Source organism: Raphanus sativus, chromosome 2 (genome assembly GCF_000801105.2).
Source record: "Raphanus sativus cultivar WK10039 chromosome 2, ASM80110v3, whole genome shotgun sequence".
Taxonomy (NCBI): domain Eukaryota; kingdom Viridiplantae; phylum Streptophyta; class Magnoliopsida; order Brassicales; family Brassicaceae; genus Raphanus; species Raphanus sativus.
Window position 1 is genome coordinate 29,872,042 of NC_079512.1, and position 15,895 is coordinate 29,887,936.

Consider the following 15,895-nt stretch of genomic DNA (forward strand, 5'->3'; position numbering starts at 1 on the left):
AAATACATATCTGAAAGATCAATTAAAACTTGAAATTTTGATTTTTTTCTTTTTAAAAAATTGATTCGAAGAAATAAAAATATTTTAAATAAATAGATCACATTGAGTTTTATATTGATCTGATCATAAAGTTTTTAAAACCGAAATATTATTAACTGAATTGAAAGTTAGTATGGATTTAAAAAGTACTCCCTCCGTTTCGAATTATTTGTCGTTCTAGAGGAATTTTTTTGTTTCAAAATAAGTGTCATTTTCAGTTTTCAATGCAAAATTTATTGACAATATTTTCTATTCTATTTTTCTATTGGTTGATATATGATTAGATGTATTGGTAGTAGTGTTTTTATTTTAGAAATATACAAAATTAAATGTTTTTTTAATCTATGTGCATAAACTTAGAACAACAAGTAATATAAAAACGGAGGGAGTATTTTAGAACTAGTTATAACATCTATCGAAACTCCAAATATTAATTAAACGGACTTAATATGAACATATATATGAAACCAAAATGAAGTATAAGAAGCTAAACAAAAAATATATACAAAAGAGTGTAAGAAGGTAAACAAAAAAAACCTAACTCGAACACCCAGTTCTCAAATCCCCTTGACCTACGATAGTTTACTGTCGGAAGAAGAAAAGTGAGCGTAGTTGTTTTGTTGTAGAATGTCAGAAACCGGTTTAATACTTAAGTTATTGTGATTTGGTTATGGTGATTTCTGTAGTTAACTAATGAGATTTAATTTAATTCAATTCAGGTGAATGATAAGCAAAAATAAAATTAGGACAAAAAGGCTACGCCTGTTCTGTCTCTTCTACTTCTCCTCCGTCTTCACCATTTCGGAAAAATCTCAAAACTTTCAGACAGAGAAAGAAAGAGGGAGAGAGATCCTTTGTCCTTACATTTTCTTTGCACGCTTTCTCAAAACCCTCGGATCTGTTTAACCTCCAATTAGGGCACCCCCCTGAACCCTCGATTTGAAGCAGATTCAGTGGTTCCCCCACGAGAGAGTCTTCATCGCATCGGGGAGAGAGATAGAGAAGAGGAATAAGCATTTCGGTAAAAACCAGTGATGAAATAAGAAGTCATTACAATCAAATGAGCCTAGCTGAGGTGTGGAGATCGAGGGTGAGGCTCTTAACGACGAAGAACAAGGGGGCGTTATGGAAATGGAGATCTTACTCGGGTCAGCCGAAAAGAAGCGTAATGTGGACATGGGTTTGTGGGTTCATGCTTTTCACCTTAGGTGTCATCTCACTCTTCACCGGTCATGTTGTCTCCCACCTCGAGTGGTACTCTCAGCAATTAACCAAACGGAGCTTACTGGTACACCCTTTTCTAAGCTAAACTCAGTGTAGCTTTGTTTCTTACTCGGTGACTGTTTTGTCCTTAACTGAGCCCCCCACCCCCTACTGTTTCAGGATATGAGCCGTAGGGAACCAATTGATGTATGGAAGTCCAAGTATTCCAAGTTCTTCTATGGATGCAGTGAAAGAGGAAGGAACTTCCCACGTAAGTGTTCTGAAAGTCAAACTTTTTTTTAGTGCTTTTCTTTGGATTCTAGTGGGAAAAGTCTGAGACTTTATTGATCTCCTAGCAAGTTTGGCTCTACCCTTTTTCTAGTTTGGTTAAAAGCACAATTTGCTCCCTGGAAAATGCTAATTTAGGATTAATACTTAATTGTTTTTCTTGTATCATTGAAAATCTCTGTTGTGTAGTTAAGTGTTCGTCTCATATTTGTTTTACACCTTGGTTTGGGGCACTATGCAGCTGCTGTCCAGGAGCACCAGTCCAATGGGTATTTGCTGATTGCGGCTAGTGGAGGTCTGAACCAGCAAAGAACAGGAGTAAGTGATGATGTTATGTCTCCAGACTAAGTAAAAGCATACATGGGTTATATTGTCTTTTTGAAACTAAAGGTTCTCTTTTTATGAGTAGATAACAGATGCGGTGGTTGTTGCACGGATTCTTAATGCTACTTTAGTTGTACCTGAGTTGGATCACCATTCTTATTGGAAAGATGACAGGTAACTTATTAGCCAAAGTTTTGGTAAAAGAAGAAGATCATGCATCATCTGAATCTGTTTGTGGATACAATCTTTTACTGAAGAAGTTTCTTCGTTTTTCTGCGCAGTGACTTCAATGATGTTTTTGATGTGAACTGGTTCATCTCTTCCCTCACAAAAGACGTGACTATAGTAAAGAGAGTTCCCGACAGAGTCATGAGGTCGATGGAGAAACCTCCTTATACCATGCGCGTGCCTCGAAAGTCTACTCCTGAGTATTATCTCGACCAAGTACTGCCGATTCTCTCCAGGAGACATGTAAGAATCAAATTGTATTACAATTATTATCATCTGATGCCTATATCAAAAGTTCTATGGTTCATGTTTTGTTAAATCTTTTGCAGGTTTTACAATTGACAAAGTTCGACTACAGACTAGCAAATGATCTAGACGAAGACATGCAAAAGTTGCGTTGCAGGGTCAACTATCACGCCTTAAGATTCACAAAGCGCATTCAATCAGTTGGAATGAAAGTGGTCAAGAGGATGCGAAAGATGGCCAAACGTTTTATTGCTGTCCACTTGAGGTATTATTAGTCCAAGTTAGATTGTTTCTCTGATTTTTTTTTCTTCATGCTATGTACATAACCACATATCCTTAAACTGCAGGTTTGAGCCTGACATGCTAGCCTTTTCCGGTTGTGACTTTGGCGGGGGTGAAAAAGAGCGAGCTGAGCTTGCAGAAATAAGAAAGCGATGGGATACATTGCCTGTGAGTTTCACAAAATCTCTTTTTTTTTACTTGTGTTTAAGCTGTTTGGAAGTAGCTATTATCTCACTAAGCAAATCACTGCAGGATCTGGACCCTCTGGAGGAAAGAAAGCGTGGGAAATGCCCTCTCACCCCTCATGAAGTAGGCTTAATGCTGCGCGCTCTCGGTTTCGCCAATGACACGTACATCTACGTTGCGTCCGGAGAGATATACGGTGGTGAGAAGACGCTGAGACCACTCAGGGAGCTGTTTCCGAACTTCTACACCAAGGAAATGCTTGCCAATGATGAGCTCAAGCCTCTGCTTCCCTTTTCTTCACGCCTTGCCGCCATTGACTACATAGTCAGCGACGAAAGTGATGTCTTCATCACTAATAATAATGGAAACATGGCCAAGATTCTTGCTGGCCGAAGGTAAACAAAGCCTTTTTCTATGACGTCTGCCATCTGCATCAGACATGGGGACTGATCACTTTTTTTGAGTATGTGATCTGCAGGAGGTACATGGGGCACAAGAGGACCATCAGGCCGAATGCAAAGAAGCTCAGTGCATTGTTCATGGACCGTGAAAAGATGGAGTGGCACACTTTCGCCAAGAAAGTGAAATCTTGTCAGCGAGGATTCATGGGTGATCCTGATGAGTTCAAACCAGGACGCGGTGAGTTCCATGAGTACCCGCAGGCTTGCGTTTGTCAGAGACCCTTCTCTTACGACAAAGTCTCAAAGGAAGATGAAGGAGAAGAAGACAACATACCAGAAGAGGTCCACAACAACACCAGCCATGGACATTTGTCTTCAGCAGACAATGAGCGCGACGAAGTTTTCCCAGACTAGTAAAATGGTTCTTTCTGCTGCATCAAGTGCAGGTTACTGGATTTTAAAGAAACCAGGTTGGTTTAAATATCTAAACTTTGAAGGAGAATACTAACAATGCAACAACCATAAGAATGAATCTACATGATTTTATTAACAAGTGTTATGTTTGTTTCAGCTGTTGTAAGGAGACTGATCAACACATGTAGAGGAGAGAGAGGTATAGGCTTAGCTACTTGTTTCTGAAAGTGTTTATAGATACTTCTATCTAATAGGCATACATAACACCCACCTCTAAGTTGGTTTCTTTCCGAGTCTGAAACACCACCTACCTATAAACTATCTCCTGTCTTGTATTTTATCTTTATTATAGTTACCTTAATTCTAGTTTCTTTTTTTTGGCTCCTAAACAGACTGTTTCTTTCTTTTTTTTCTGTATTCCTTAGATTTCTCAAGTGTAAAATCAAAGTTATTTCATCTGATTCTTTACATCTTTCGGTTTTTATTTCATTTTGAATCCAAAACAAAATTGGAACTATTTTGATCCTCTATTTGACTAAACAATTACTGGTCAATTAACCAACAAGGGCTCAATATATTATCTAGTGCGTTAAAGCTAGACCTTCTCGCCGCCCCAGAGGTTTTCACCTGGCCTAACAACACTCCAGTCCGGAGTTCAGACTTCTAGGGCCTACCACTAAACCTTAAGCGTAATCCCCAACAACACACTAAGCGTCTCACATCTCAACACGTGTTAAACTTTCACACGTGTTATATTTCCATTGGTGGTATCTCTTAATCACAGTTCCATCTCAGCATTTTCGTTATAATCACCTCCGACCATTCTGTTAACACTCTCGTCTCCGTTTGTTTGCATTTTCTTTCCTTTAAAGTTTTCTCTGGAGAACCACTTTGAATCTTCAAATCGATTTTCCTCCGGAGAATGAGATCGTAGCTCGGAAACTGGTATGTATCTCTCATTCACGTTCTCAAAGAGCACTGATGATTTCATCCAACTTTCTTAGATTCAACCTTACCTCCCCCGATGCATTAGAAACTTCTACGAATGTTCTTGTTTGTTCGCTGATAACATAGCTCAATCTTAACGCTTCCACTCCGATTCCAATGTGCGTTAACTAGTTTTCACTCTGTTGCGGTTGTGCTAAGCTTTTTTTTATTGAGCATCGTATCGGTGGTGATCGGTTTGAAGTTGAAATCGAATCGCAAGTCTCTAGGGTTCCTCGTTCTAGTATCGTAACGGTCATGATCAATTTGTAGTTTCCATGGAGTTCTAATTCTACTGTTTATTTTTTTTTCATGTAGAGGAAGGAAGCTTGGCACTATTCTGAGTGTTCTAGTTAACGATTCGGAGCAATGGGGAAGACGTTTACAGTCTTAGTGCTGTTATCGTCACTGCTCTCATTACTCCCGTCCCCATCCGAATCAGCGGTTTCGAGCGTAGATCTAGGTTCAGAATGGGTAAAAGTCGTTGTAGTCAACCTGAAACGAGGACAGAGCCCGATCTCCGTAGCCATCAACGAGATGTCCAAGAGGAAGTCCCCAGCATTAGTAGCGTTCCACTCCGGTGACAGGTTACTAGGCGAGGAAGCCGCAGGGATCACCGCTCGTTACCCGAACAAAGTTTACTCCCAGCTCAGAGACATGGTTGGGAAGCCTTTCCAACACGTCAAGGATTTCATCGATTCCGTGTACTTACCGTTCGATATCGTGGAAGATTCTAGAGGCGCGGTTGGTGTTAAGATCGATGATGATGATGGTGGTGGTGGTGGTGGGACTGTTTACTCGGTGGAGGAGTTGGTGGCTATGATCTTGGGGTATGGATCGGACTTGGCTGAGTTTCACGCCAAGGTAGCTGTGAAGGATATGGTTGTTTCGGTTCCGCCTTACTTTGGGCAGGCGGAGAGGCGGGGTTTGATCCAGGCTTCTCAGTTGGCTGGGGTTAATGTTCTCTCTCTGGTTCATGAGCATTCCGGTGCGGCTTTGCAGTATGGGATTGATAAGGATTTCTCTAATGGGTCGAGATATGTTGTGTTTTACGACATGGGTTCGAGTAGTACTTATGCGGCTCTTGTCTATTACTCGGCTTACGGTGAGAAGGAGTTTGGCAAGAATGTTTCTGTCAATCAGTTTCAGGTTATTAATATTTTACATTGTATTTTCTGCCATAAGCTCTGCCTTGTTGTGGTATTAGTTTGGTTTCCACTTGTCTTATATAATTTTTGTAATTGCTAGGTCAAGGATGTTAGATGGGATTCGGGACTTGGAGGGCAGAGTATGGAGATGCGCTTGGTTGAGTACTTTGCAGATGAGTTTAATAAACAGCTCGGTAATGGAGTTGATGTCAGGAAGTTCCCTAAAGCAATGGCTAAACTTAAAAAACAAGTCAAACGTACGAAGGAAATTCTTAGTGCAAACACTGCAGCTCCAATATCTGTTGAATCTCTCCATGATGATCGTGACTTCAGGTATAACGAAAGTCTATTAAGGTTTTTTAAATGAATTTCTCATGCTCGATCTTTGTATCGTGATTGTTCTAATCTATTGTAAATGCACGTGTGGAATTTTAACTTACATTTTCTTGCAGGAGCACGATTACCCGTGAGAAGTTCGAGGAACTATGCAAAGATCTTTGGGAGAGATCTCTTACACCTTTAAAAGATGTGCTCAAGGATTCAGGTTTGAAGATTGATGATATATATGCAGTGGAGCTAATTGGAGGAGCTACTAGAGTCCCCAAACTACAGGTAAATATTCATGTACTTGAAGCTAATCGATTCGACTTCTTCATCCAAAACTGTCTTTATGATTTGATTTTTTTTTCTCTTTTTATATTACAGAGCACGATCCAGGAATTTATTGGGAAGCAAGATTTAGACAAACATCTGGATGCTGATGAGGCTATTGTCCTCGGCTCAGCACTACATGCTGCTAACTTGAGCGATGGAATCAAATTGAAACGTAGGCTAGGTATAGTTGATGGTTCCCCCTACGGTTTCTTAGTTGAGTTGGAAGGCCCAAATGTCAAGAAAGATGAGAGCACAAAGCAACAACTCGTACCACGGATGAAAAAGCTACCCAGCAAGGTATTTCATTACATTCCAAATCTTTAGAAGCTTAGAAAATGTTTTGTCTGTCTTAATAATTCTGTGTATCTGATTCTCTGACAGATGTTCAGATCCTTTGTACTTGACAAAGATTTTGATGTGTCACTTGCTTATGAATCGGAGGATAGTCTACCCCCAGGAATTACATCCCCTGTGTTTGCTCAGTATTCTGTTTCTGGTTTGGCGGATGCAACTGAGAAGTAAGAGCTTACAACTTGCTTTTCGTTTAAAGGAGACAATATTTTTCCCACCCAGTAAATGTAACAATTTTGATCTGGACAGATATTCTTCCCGAAATCTATCAGCACCTATCAAGGCAAATTTGCATTTCTCTTTAAGTAGAAGTGGGATTCTCAGTCTAGATCGGGGAGACGCTGTCATTGAAATAACAGAATGGGTAGAAGTTCCTAAGAAGAACGTGTCTGTTGATAATAACACAACCTCAACAACAGGCAATGCCTCTACTGGAGCTGCCGCTGACGAGAATTCACAAGAAAACAAAGAAGAGCTACAAGCTGATGCTAAAAGCAACACTGCTTCAAATACAACCACAGAAGAACCAGTTATGGTTGACTTGGGCACAGAAAAAAAGCTGAAGAAGCGAACATTCAGAGTTCCTTTGAAGGCGTGTATTCTGGCTTACTGTTTCCAAGATTTTCTTGATTCTTGTCAATATCACAAACCAATTCAGTGTGAATATTTGACTTGTAGGTAGTTGAGAAAACTGTTGGACCTGGAGCACCGTTTACGAAAGAGTCTCTTGCTGAAGCTAAGACAAAGTTAGAAGCCTTAGACAAGAAAGATAGGGAAAGAAGAAGAACGGCTGAGTTGAAAAACAACCTTGAATCTTATGTTTATGCTACCAAAGAGAAGGTACGAATCACCATCTCGGCTACTTCATTGTTCTTTTATTGTTAAAATCGTCGCTTTCCCTATACCTATTATGATGTTTTTAGTTAGCATTCTTCTCAAAACTCAAAGCTTTAGTTTTATTTTGGTCATTGTACAGCTAGAAACACCCGAATTTGAAAAGGTTTCCACCCAAGAAGAGCGCAAGGCGTTCGTTGAGAAGCTTGATGAGGCATGTATCAGTTTTCTTCTGAACTATATATACCAATGGGTTCCAACAATGAGTGTAAGCGTTTGACAGTGAGGAGTGTCTTGTGTGCTTTCAGGTGCAAGATTGGCTTTACATGGACGGTGAGGATGCTAATGCCACTGAGTTTCAGGACCGGCTTGACTCACTAAAAGCCATTGGCAGTCCCATATCTTTGCGGTTTGTTCTCTGCCCATATTTAGATCGAACCAGAGCTTCCTGAAAATGTTCTCACAAACCATTTGTTAACTATATGTACAGGTCAGAGGAGCTTACAGCACGACCAGTAGCAGTTGAATACGCTCAGAAATATCTAACCGAAGTGAAAGAGGTACATTTTGCAAGTTTTCTCATTATAAAAAAGGAAACAATACGGCTGAGTTTTCAACCACGTTGCAGATCATAAAAGAGTGGGAGACGAACAAAACTTGGCTTCCGAAAGAAAAAATCGATGAGGTTGTTTAGCTCATCCTTAAGTAAAAACACACACACACACGCGCAGCTCTCTTTAGAAACATGTTGGCGAGCACTGCTGAAACTGCGTTTAGTTTTCTTTTTCTTATTAAGGTGACTAAGGAAGCAGAGAAAGTAAAAAGCTGGTTGGAGAAGAATGAAGCTGAGCAGAAAAAGTGAGTGTTGCTTTTCATTTTCTCTTTATTTTCAACGTCTTTAAATTTTCTTTTCAACGTCTTTAAAATTAGAGAGAGAGAGTTAACATGACAAAACTTTGGTCACAGGAGTGCTCTGTGGAGCAAGTCAGTGTTCACGTCCGATGAAGTGTACGCTAAAGTATTTACCCTGCAAGACAAGGTATCAAGATAAGAGAGACCTGATAAATTAACAGTAGAAGTCGCAAAAATGGGTTTATATTTAATTTGGGGTTAAAATATTAAAAAAATGTAGGTGACGAAGGTTAATAGGATTCCAAAGCCAAAGCCAAAGATAGAGAAAGCAACCAAGAAGAAGAACACATCGAAGGAGGAGGAGGAACAATCAAAGTCTTCAGACTCCACCAACTCTTCTGAATCTGCCAAAGAAGAAGAAGGGAGCCACCAGGAGCTTTGATTAACATTATCTATTACTATAAAAGAAGGATGTATCCCTCCTGCTGACACCTAGGATTCCACCTAAGAAATTCGAGCTCTGACGTTGTGACACGTGTCCCGTGCGGATGATACTCCGCGTTTCATTTAATCCCGAATGAGATGGGGTTTGGTTGTTTGATGTGTGCTGTTCTTTTAGTTTGTGCGCGTTATCCGGCCCGGTAGAAGGATCTCGCACTAACCCTAATTCTTATGTACGCTTCGTCTCTCTCCTTCGTACGGCGACGACTCCTTGACGTCTTATCTTCCTCTCGCCATTTGAGCTTGCAAATTTCTTCAACTGATTCTTTTGGATTGATCATGATAAACTATTGCTTCGCTGATTTGTTTTTACATTCTATCTGAGGGGCATGAGAGTGTGTGCGAGAAATAGAAATGGAGAGAGGAGAGAATGAATGGTGGTGATGCAGTCGGAGCTTCGTCGTTTTAGATTGGAGATTCTCTCAGGTATTTGGTGAAGTCAGTGCTGGAGAAGAAGTTCAAGAAGGTATCCTCTCATCGATTCACTTTCTCGTATTTTTCTTTGCATCTCTATTTGTTTCTACTTAAGCTCCCCCCCCCCCCAATTGATTTGAGATTAGTGTTTGATGTAGATTTATTAGGCCTCTTGAATTGCAAGGTAACTACAGTTTTAATTATTGTGTCATTGTGAAGTTTTGGTCTTTGATCGAATTTTGTGAATTTCACTGATATTTAGTGGTTTCTTTTTCTATTTTTTTTATTTTTTGACATGTTAGTGGTTTCTGTTTGCAAATTTATGCTCTGTGGTTACAACTAAACAATTTTTTCTTTTAAAAACCAATGATGTATGTGGAGGCAATAGGTTTACTTCATACCTTTCTGCTTTGCCATGTCACAACTGTTTATATCTTTTGGGGCTGTGGTATTTTTCAACGTGTCCGAGAGGCATGGTGATTGTGGTAGTGTTTGTAACTCTCTAAGTTGTAAAGGCACCAACTTAATCAAACTTATGGTCAACGCTTAAATTCCGTTTAGGGAAGTCTCGGAATTTTGTACCATCCACTACGTAAATAATGTATTCACAATACTCTTTTGACCTACATTTTGATGATATATTTTTAGTATTCAGTTCGGTTGTATGGTGAGCTGAATGTATTGGTAGTGAAACATGGGCAAGTTTTATCCTCTCCCAGAAATCTTAACCAGTTTGTCTTTTAGCAGGTCCAGAAGAAGCACACATATGATGCTGTGAAACCAAAGATACCATAAACAGAAAGGATGAGGAAGATAGAAAGAAGACATTAAGAAATCAAAGAAATAATTTTTAATAAAAGGTAACAAACGCTTCTTTTGTTTGTTTCACAACCTAAAGGTTCAGACTGTTGCAGAATTTACCATCACATTTTATGCAGTCTATAGTGCATGGAGTTATTGAATCGTAGTCACCAGTACTCAGTTGTGGGCTTACATGGCTTATCTCAGCCGAGAATATAGGAAAAGGTAATGTGTTTTATTATTTCATTGAAGTGAATGTCTCTCAACCTTATTAGTTGCTGGATAATCATAAGCAAGAAAAACTTATATTGAGTTTGTACTTTGTAAGCTTTGTTAGACGATGCTGGTCCATCCAGAATAGTATGGAGAGTGTGATAGTATTTGAAGCTTTTAAGAACTGCAGAGCCCATATGACGTGATGATTGTGGTTCATCATTTGTATTGGTGCATCAAGAACCTCCATCTCTGATCTCTGTAGCTGTTTCATATTGGGTAAGTCTTGCTATATGTTTGGTCTTTTTCCAGTTACAAGAGAATAGTTGAGTTTGCGAGTTGATTCTTTTGATGATTGCACTTAAAAGAACTTAAAGCCACTGATTATTGCTGACAAGGAATTTGAGCTGGGAGGAAGATTAAGAAGTGATGCAAGACGCCTACCAATGTAAGTGTTATTGACTGAGATTGCATGCGTATCAACATAGTGGCGGTTTTTAGTCATCTAATTATATTATACTTATTGGCAGCCAAAACCAACATGGAGGTTTGTGAGAGGTGGTTAAGGCAGAGGCCAAGCTGGTGGTGGCAAAGGGAATAAAGGTGGCCAAGCTCTAACATGGTATTAGGAAGAACATGTAGACAACAATAGCTGAAGGATTGTTGCAGTTGTGGATTATCAGGTGAACACGCTCCTATCTTCTAGGAACAGTTGGAGCTAAAGTCTTTGTTGCTCAGATTTGTGCAGTGATCCTTTTCATAATTCAGTGGCTACATGAGAGTGTTTCTGCTGAGTTAGAATTTAGAGTCTGCAACGAATCAAGCTTCACATTCAAGATTGTGGTTAGGGTTGTTTATCATAAAAAAGAAGCAAAAACCAAGTAGAAACATGTTCCAAAAGTGATTTACAAAATGTTCTTTCTATTGGTTACTAATACATGAATATGTTTTTTTATTGATATAAGATGTGATGATTATATTAAAATATCTATATCTACATAATAAAATAGAACACAGCTTCATTAATATTCGTATTTGAAAATTTGGTTAACCCCAAAACTGACGTTGAGTCTTTCACAATAAAAATCAATCAATGAAAAAAATTATAAACTGGAAAATTTCAAATATAATCAATGAAAACTCAATACTGTAAGCAAAGAGAATGTCAACGCATTGTCCTGCAACCATCAGTGCATCATTGATTGGTTTATATCAAATTTAATTTGTCCAACATGTCGAGATACATTAATATTATTATTTTCGGTTTACATGACTAATATTTAGCCAACTTCATAATAAATTTTACACATATATATGTTTACTTAATCTATAACCACAAGTTCGTTTCTTTCCTCACGAGAATCTTTAGATTCATCCACCTCCAGGAAATTACCAAAAATAATGTGATGGCACCAAAAAAAAAGAATCAAAACTACTTATCAAAATAGCATATTTTATTTAGTCTTCCAATACCGTGACTGTACAAAATTTAACTAATATATATTTAAAAAAAATTATATTAAATATTTAATCTAACTATTTATATTACTTTCAAATTATTATCCCGCCCGTAGGGCGGGCCGGTCCTAGTAGTATTTAATAACAGAGTTCAATTTTGTGTGTGTTTTAAGTGTCAAATAGGTAAAGGTTAGTAAAGCCAAGCTGTGATAAGAAAATAGGATTTTATTCCTTTTTCATCTTCTTCACATTAGAAAAGAAATATTAATATCAAATTTTGGTCTCTTTTTCCATTTGAACTTTAATATAGTGGAATTGCACATTTTATGTTTTCATTATAAAATTTAAGAGAAGACTATATATCATTTATCATCGCCCATTCACAGGACACAGCTGAAAATCCAATTAGGATCGTTACGTTAATAGTGGTATCATCCACAAAGCTAAAACACTGAGAATATTATACGATCCTATGTTCATTGGTCTTCTAGAGTCTAAAAGATATACCTTGATTTCTGAAGTGTTGAATGGACCACCTTAGAGAGAGACGATCTGAACAGATGAATTGAAGGAGCCGGTACACTTGTTCTTCACGGGTACGAGCTGATCGGATCGTATGGAAGAGTTCCTTCTGATTAGAGTTTTGACGGCGCGACCTAGAACGGAAGGTGAGAGCGCGTTTGAGATCGGATTGATGTGAGGTTTAAGGCGCTGGATTCTTCTCGTCGAGAACTTCAAACTGATAGGTTGATCGTCGTCTGAGTCCTTACAGTTTGAGAGAAACAGCAGTTTGAAGTCGCGTCCGAATTTAGGATTTTTGTGGCAACCGAGTTTTGCTTAGGATTTTGAGTTTCGTGCTGATAACGTGTTGTGAAAGAATATAATTCTATGTTTCTGTATATAATTTTGACTAGTCAGTTATAATTTTATTAAAATTAATTTTAATACAAAATTTTACATTTAAAATAAATTAACGATACAATTAATTAATTAATATATTGTTAATAAAATTCTATGAACAGTGTTAATTTCTTTTACAGTATTATTTTTGTAAAAAGATAATAAAATTTTATTTATATATAAATATAGAAACTTAAATAAAAAGATATCTTTTTAACTATTTGTTTCAATCGTTTAGTGGCTTGCTAAGCTGGTCATGAACATCGATCAGCTAAGATTTTTATCTTTCTTAAAATAATTTCTTGTTATTTCTGGTTCACATACATTTTTAATAATAAGAATAAATACGTCAAAACATGTCTGTTTCAGTAATGCTTCCTTTTATTTCACAAAAAATGTTATTTTGATATTTCTTCATAGAAATTAGAAAATAATTGAAGTATTTTTTCATAGAAATTAAGAAAATAATTGAAGTATATTAATATTCTTATTAATTATATATTTTCAATTAATAGTATACGAAATAAATAAATTTATTTATAAAACAAATGCTTTTGTAATTAATATTAAATTAATTTTTTGGAATTTTTAAATGCTATTTTTATGTAACAAAAAGTATATTAAAATGACAATTTTTCAGATACATGGAGGGAGTATGTATCATGAATATTTCATTAAAATACGAAGTCTCCTTTAATAGAATAATACATTTGCCAAAATCAAGTCCATTTAAGAGATTGAGCAAAACTAACATGTTAATTATGCTTTTGAACAACTTATTGAAATTTGCCACTGAAAATGAAAATTTATAGCAAGTGTAACACTTATCGAGCATGGGTTGTACGTGTGGTATCACCTTTTGAGTTATCCAAAACTAATACGCCCGTCTAATAGTCTATGAATAAGTAGCAACTTATGCACTAATGCAAACCCTTTTTTATTTACTAGTAAGTATTATATATAGTTAACATTTGTTTGCGGAGACAAAACAAAATGAATAGATGCGGAAAAATTAGATACAAACAATGGAGAATTAAAGAAGACCGTCGGTGTGAAGTTGATGATTAAAAACGCGTGAGAGATAGAATAGAGAAGAAGCAGAGAAAAGACACATACCATAATAAACACATTGAAATCAGGTGGAGGATGTCGTTTCGAGCTGTGTTGTACACTTGACACTACAGCTCACGTACACCCAATCAATTCATTTTCAGTTCAACCAAACAAATTCAATGCAATACAGTTTGAAAAATAATATTTTGGGTCAACAAGTTGTTTATACTCCTTAGAATTAATATTTATAATTTTCTTATAGCACATCAATTTCAAAATGTATCTGAACTTTGAAAAAGATATTTAAATAGTAACATATATTGTAATTTAGTCAGTCTAGTATAAATCAAAGAAATTTTAACAACGGAACTAAGATATTTAACACACCAGTTAGCTTGATTTAACCTTCCCTATAATTTAATTCAGTGCATTGTTAATTTACTTGTAACATCCAAACTAAATAAACTAACAACATCCAAACTAAATAAACTAACAATGTAAACACAAAAAACGAAAATGTCTCTGATAATCTAGGGACACACGTACATACATGTTAGAGCTTGATCTATTGAAGCATTATGTTATATACTCTTATAGTAGGTAAATCGGACATCTAAATCCCAAATCAAGATTTCCTTTCAATTAGATTGGCATTTACCGAAAATTTCGGCTTGTTAGCTAGTCAAGGATGAACTTATGAGAAACCCTTTTTAGAGCTTTGGTCAATTGAAAAATCAGTGTAATCCTAAGAGAAACAAAAGAGAAATTGTAATTATAGTTCGGTATGTAAAGTGTGGTGGGACTTGAAAGTTTCAATCAATAAGGTTTCGTTTATATTAATGCACCGCCATAATGCGAAAGTGAAAATGACTTTGCACCAAACAAAAAGATTAATTCCCCCTCATGCATGATTTTGATCTTTCTTTCTGTAAAAAAAAACTTGCAAGCTTTTGATATTCTCTCGGCCTTTTTGTGCATCTTTTTTTTCTCTTTAGGACAGTGACTTCAATTACCTTACAAAAGCGTACTACATTAAAGTTTGATATGATTATATGAAAATAGTTCTTTTAGTCTTTTTTGGATAGAATGTAAATTATATTATCAAATCAAAGTTTGAATTTTGAACAAAAAAAAAATCAAAGTTTGAATAGATCTGTTATAAAACCGAAAACTTCTATGGCCAAATAAAAAGAAAAACTAGGGAGAAGCCAAATTTTAGACTAACAGTTAGCACTAAAAGAGATTAGCTATGGGTAAAAGAAAGGAGTCGATCACAGCCTTTCCGATGCCTTCTTGCCAGTGATGTATCTCTGATGAATCTTCCAGTTGCTTGCCAATAAGAGATTAGCTTTTAGTTATTTTTTTGGTATTAATAGTTCTTTTAGTTTACTAGATCATGCCAAAACGTTAAGATGCATACGTAGTTTTGATATCTAAAACTAGTAAGAGAGTTTCCCTGTTGATGCTCGACACGAGCTTTAATTGTATTAACGCTGTAACAAAAGCAAAAAAATTGAAATTAATCACACAAGCTACATGAGTATACTATCATTATTGTATTCTTTTTTAATTCAGTTGACTTAAGAAAAGAGAAACTATATAACATATGATGGGACCACATAACACCATCTCAATGCATTATTGGAGTCTGGTTAATTAGCTCTCATTAAATAAAAAGAATTTGCATACCAATGCCAAAGCGACAAACGACCTATCTCGTTTGGAAATTGGACAAAGTTAAGATAAAAGAAAAGGACTATATGAAGATGATATAAACATTGCCAAAAAAAAAACTTAAGTCAAGAAAAATACTACTATCGAAGTATTAACCAAAAATCCCTGATCACAATCTAAAATATGGAACGATACGTATTAGAAAACGGATATCCACCGACTGATTTTAGTAGTCTCAATTCATATATTGTTCTATTAGAAGTATAGAAAAGAGAATAGTACTATGCAAAGCAAAGTAATCATTCCCGATATATAACTTTAAAAACATAGATTTTAAGCATCAACATAAAAACAAATCTTAAGAATCAAACAGCAAAATCATGACGTTTAACAGAAAACAAAATCATGAGCGCGATGAAAACCGGTACGTACGGAAAACAACCCTTT

At 36.6% G+C, this 15,895-nt stretch overlaps 2 protein-coding genes across 2 annotated transcripts; both read left to right on the top strand.

Annotated features, from left to right (window-relative positions):
• The first annotated feature begins 760 nt into the window (after window positions 1-760).
• On the top strand, window positions 761-4,100 carry LOC108834322 (O-fucosyltransferase 29). Its single transcript, XM_018607662.2, has 10 exons — window positions 761-1,327; window positions 1,423-1,513; window positions 1,772-1,848; window positions 1,940-2,028; window positions 2,136-2,325; window positions 2,412-2,593; window positions 2,676-2,778; window positions 2,863-3,191; window positions 3,275-3,667; window positions 3,769-4,100. Exons 1-9 carry the CDS (start codon window positions 1,100-1,102, stop codon window positions 3,609-3,611), a joined length of 1,626 nt encoding a protein of 541 aa, XP_018463164.1. The 5' UTR covers window positions 761-1,099; the 3' UTR covers window positions 3,612-3,667; window positions 3,769-4,100.
• Window positions 4,101-4,421: 321 nt separating this feature from the next.
• On the top strand, window positions 4,422-12,114 carry LOC108843587 (heat shock 70 kDa protein 17). Its single transcript, XM_057003010.1, has 16 exons — window positions 4,422-4,556; window positions 4,914-5,744; window positions 5,844-6,076; window positions 6,196-6,355; window positions 6,449-6,694; window positions 6,779-6,915; window positions 6,998-7,340; window positions 7,427-7,588; window positions 7,725-7,796; window positions 7,891-7,991; window positions 8,073-8,142; window positions 8,211-8,267; window positions 8,379-8,440; window positions 8,549-8,621; window positions 8,715-8,885; window positions 11,954-12,114. The coding sequence occupies exons 2-15, from the start codon at window positions 4,965-4,967 to the stop codon at window positions 8,874-8,876; spliced, it is 2,658 nt and encodes an 885-aa protein (XP_056858990.1). The 5' UTR covers window positions 4,422-4,556; window positions 4,914-4,964; the 3' UTR covers window positions 8,877-8,885; window positions 11,954-12,114.
• The last annotated feature ends 3,781 nt before the right edge of the window (window positions 12,115-15,895 follow it).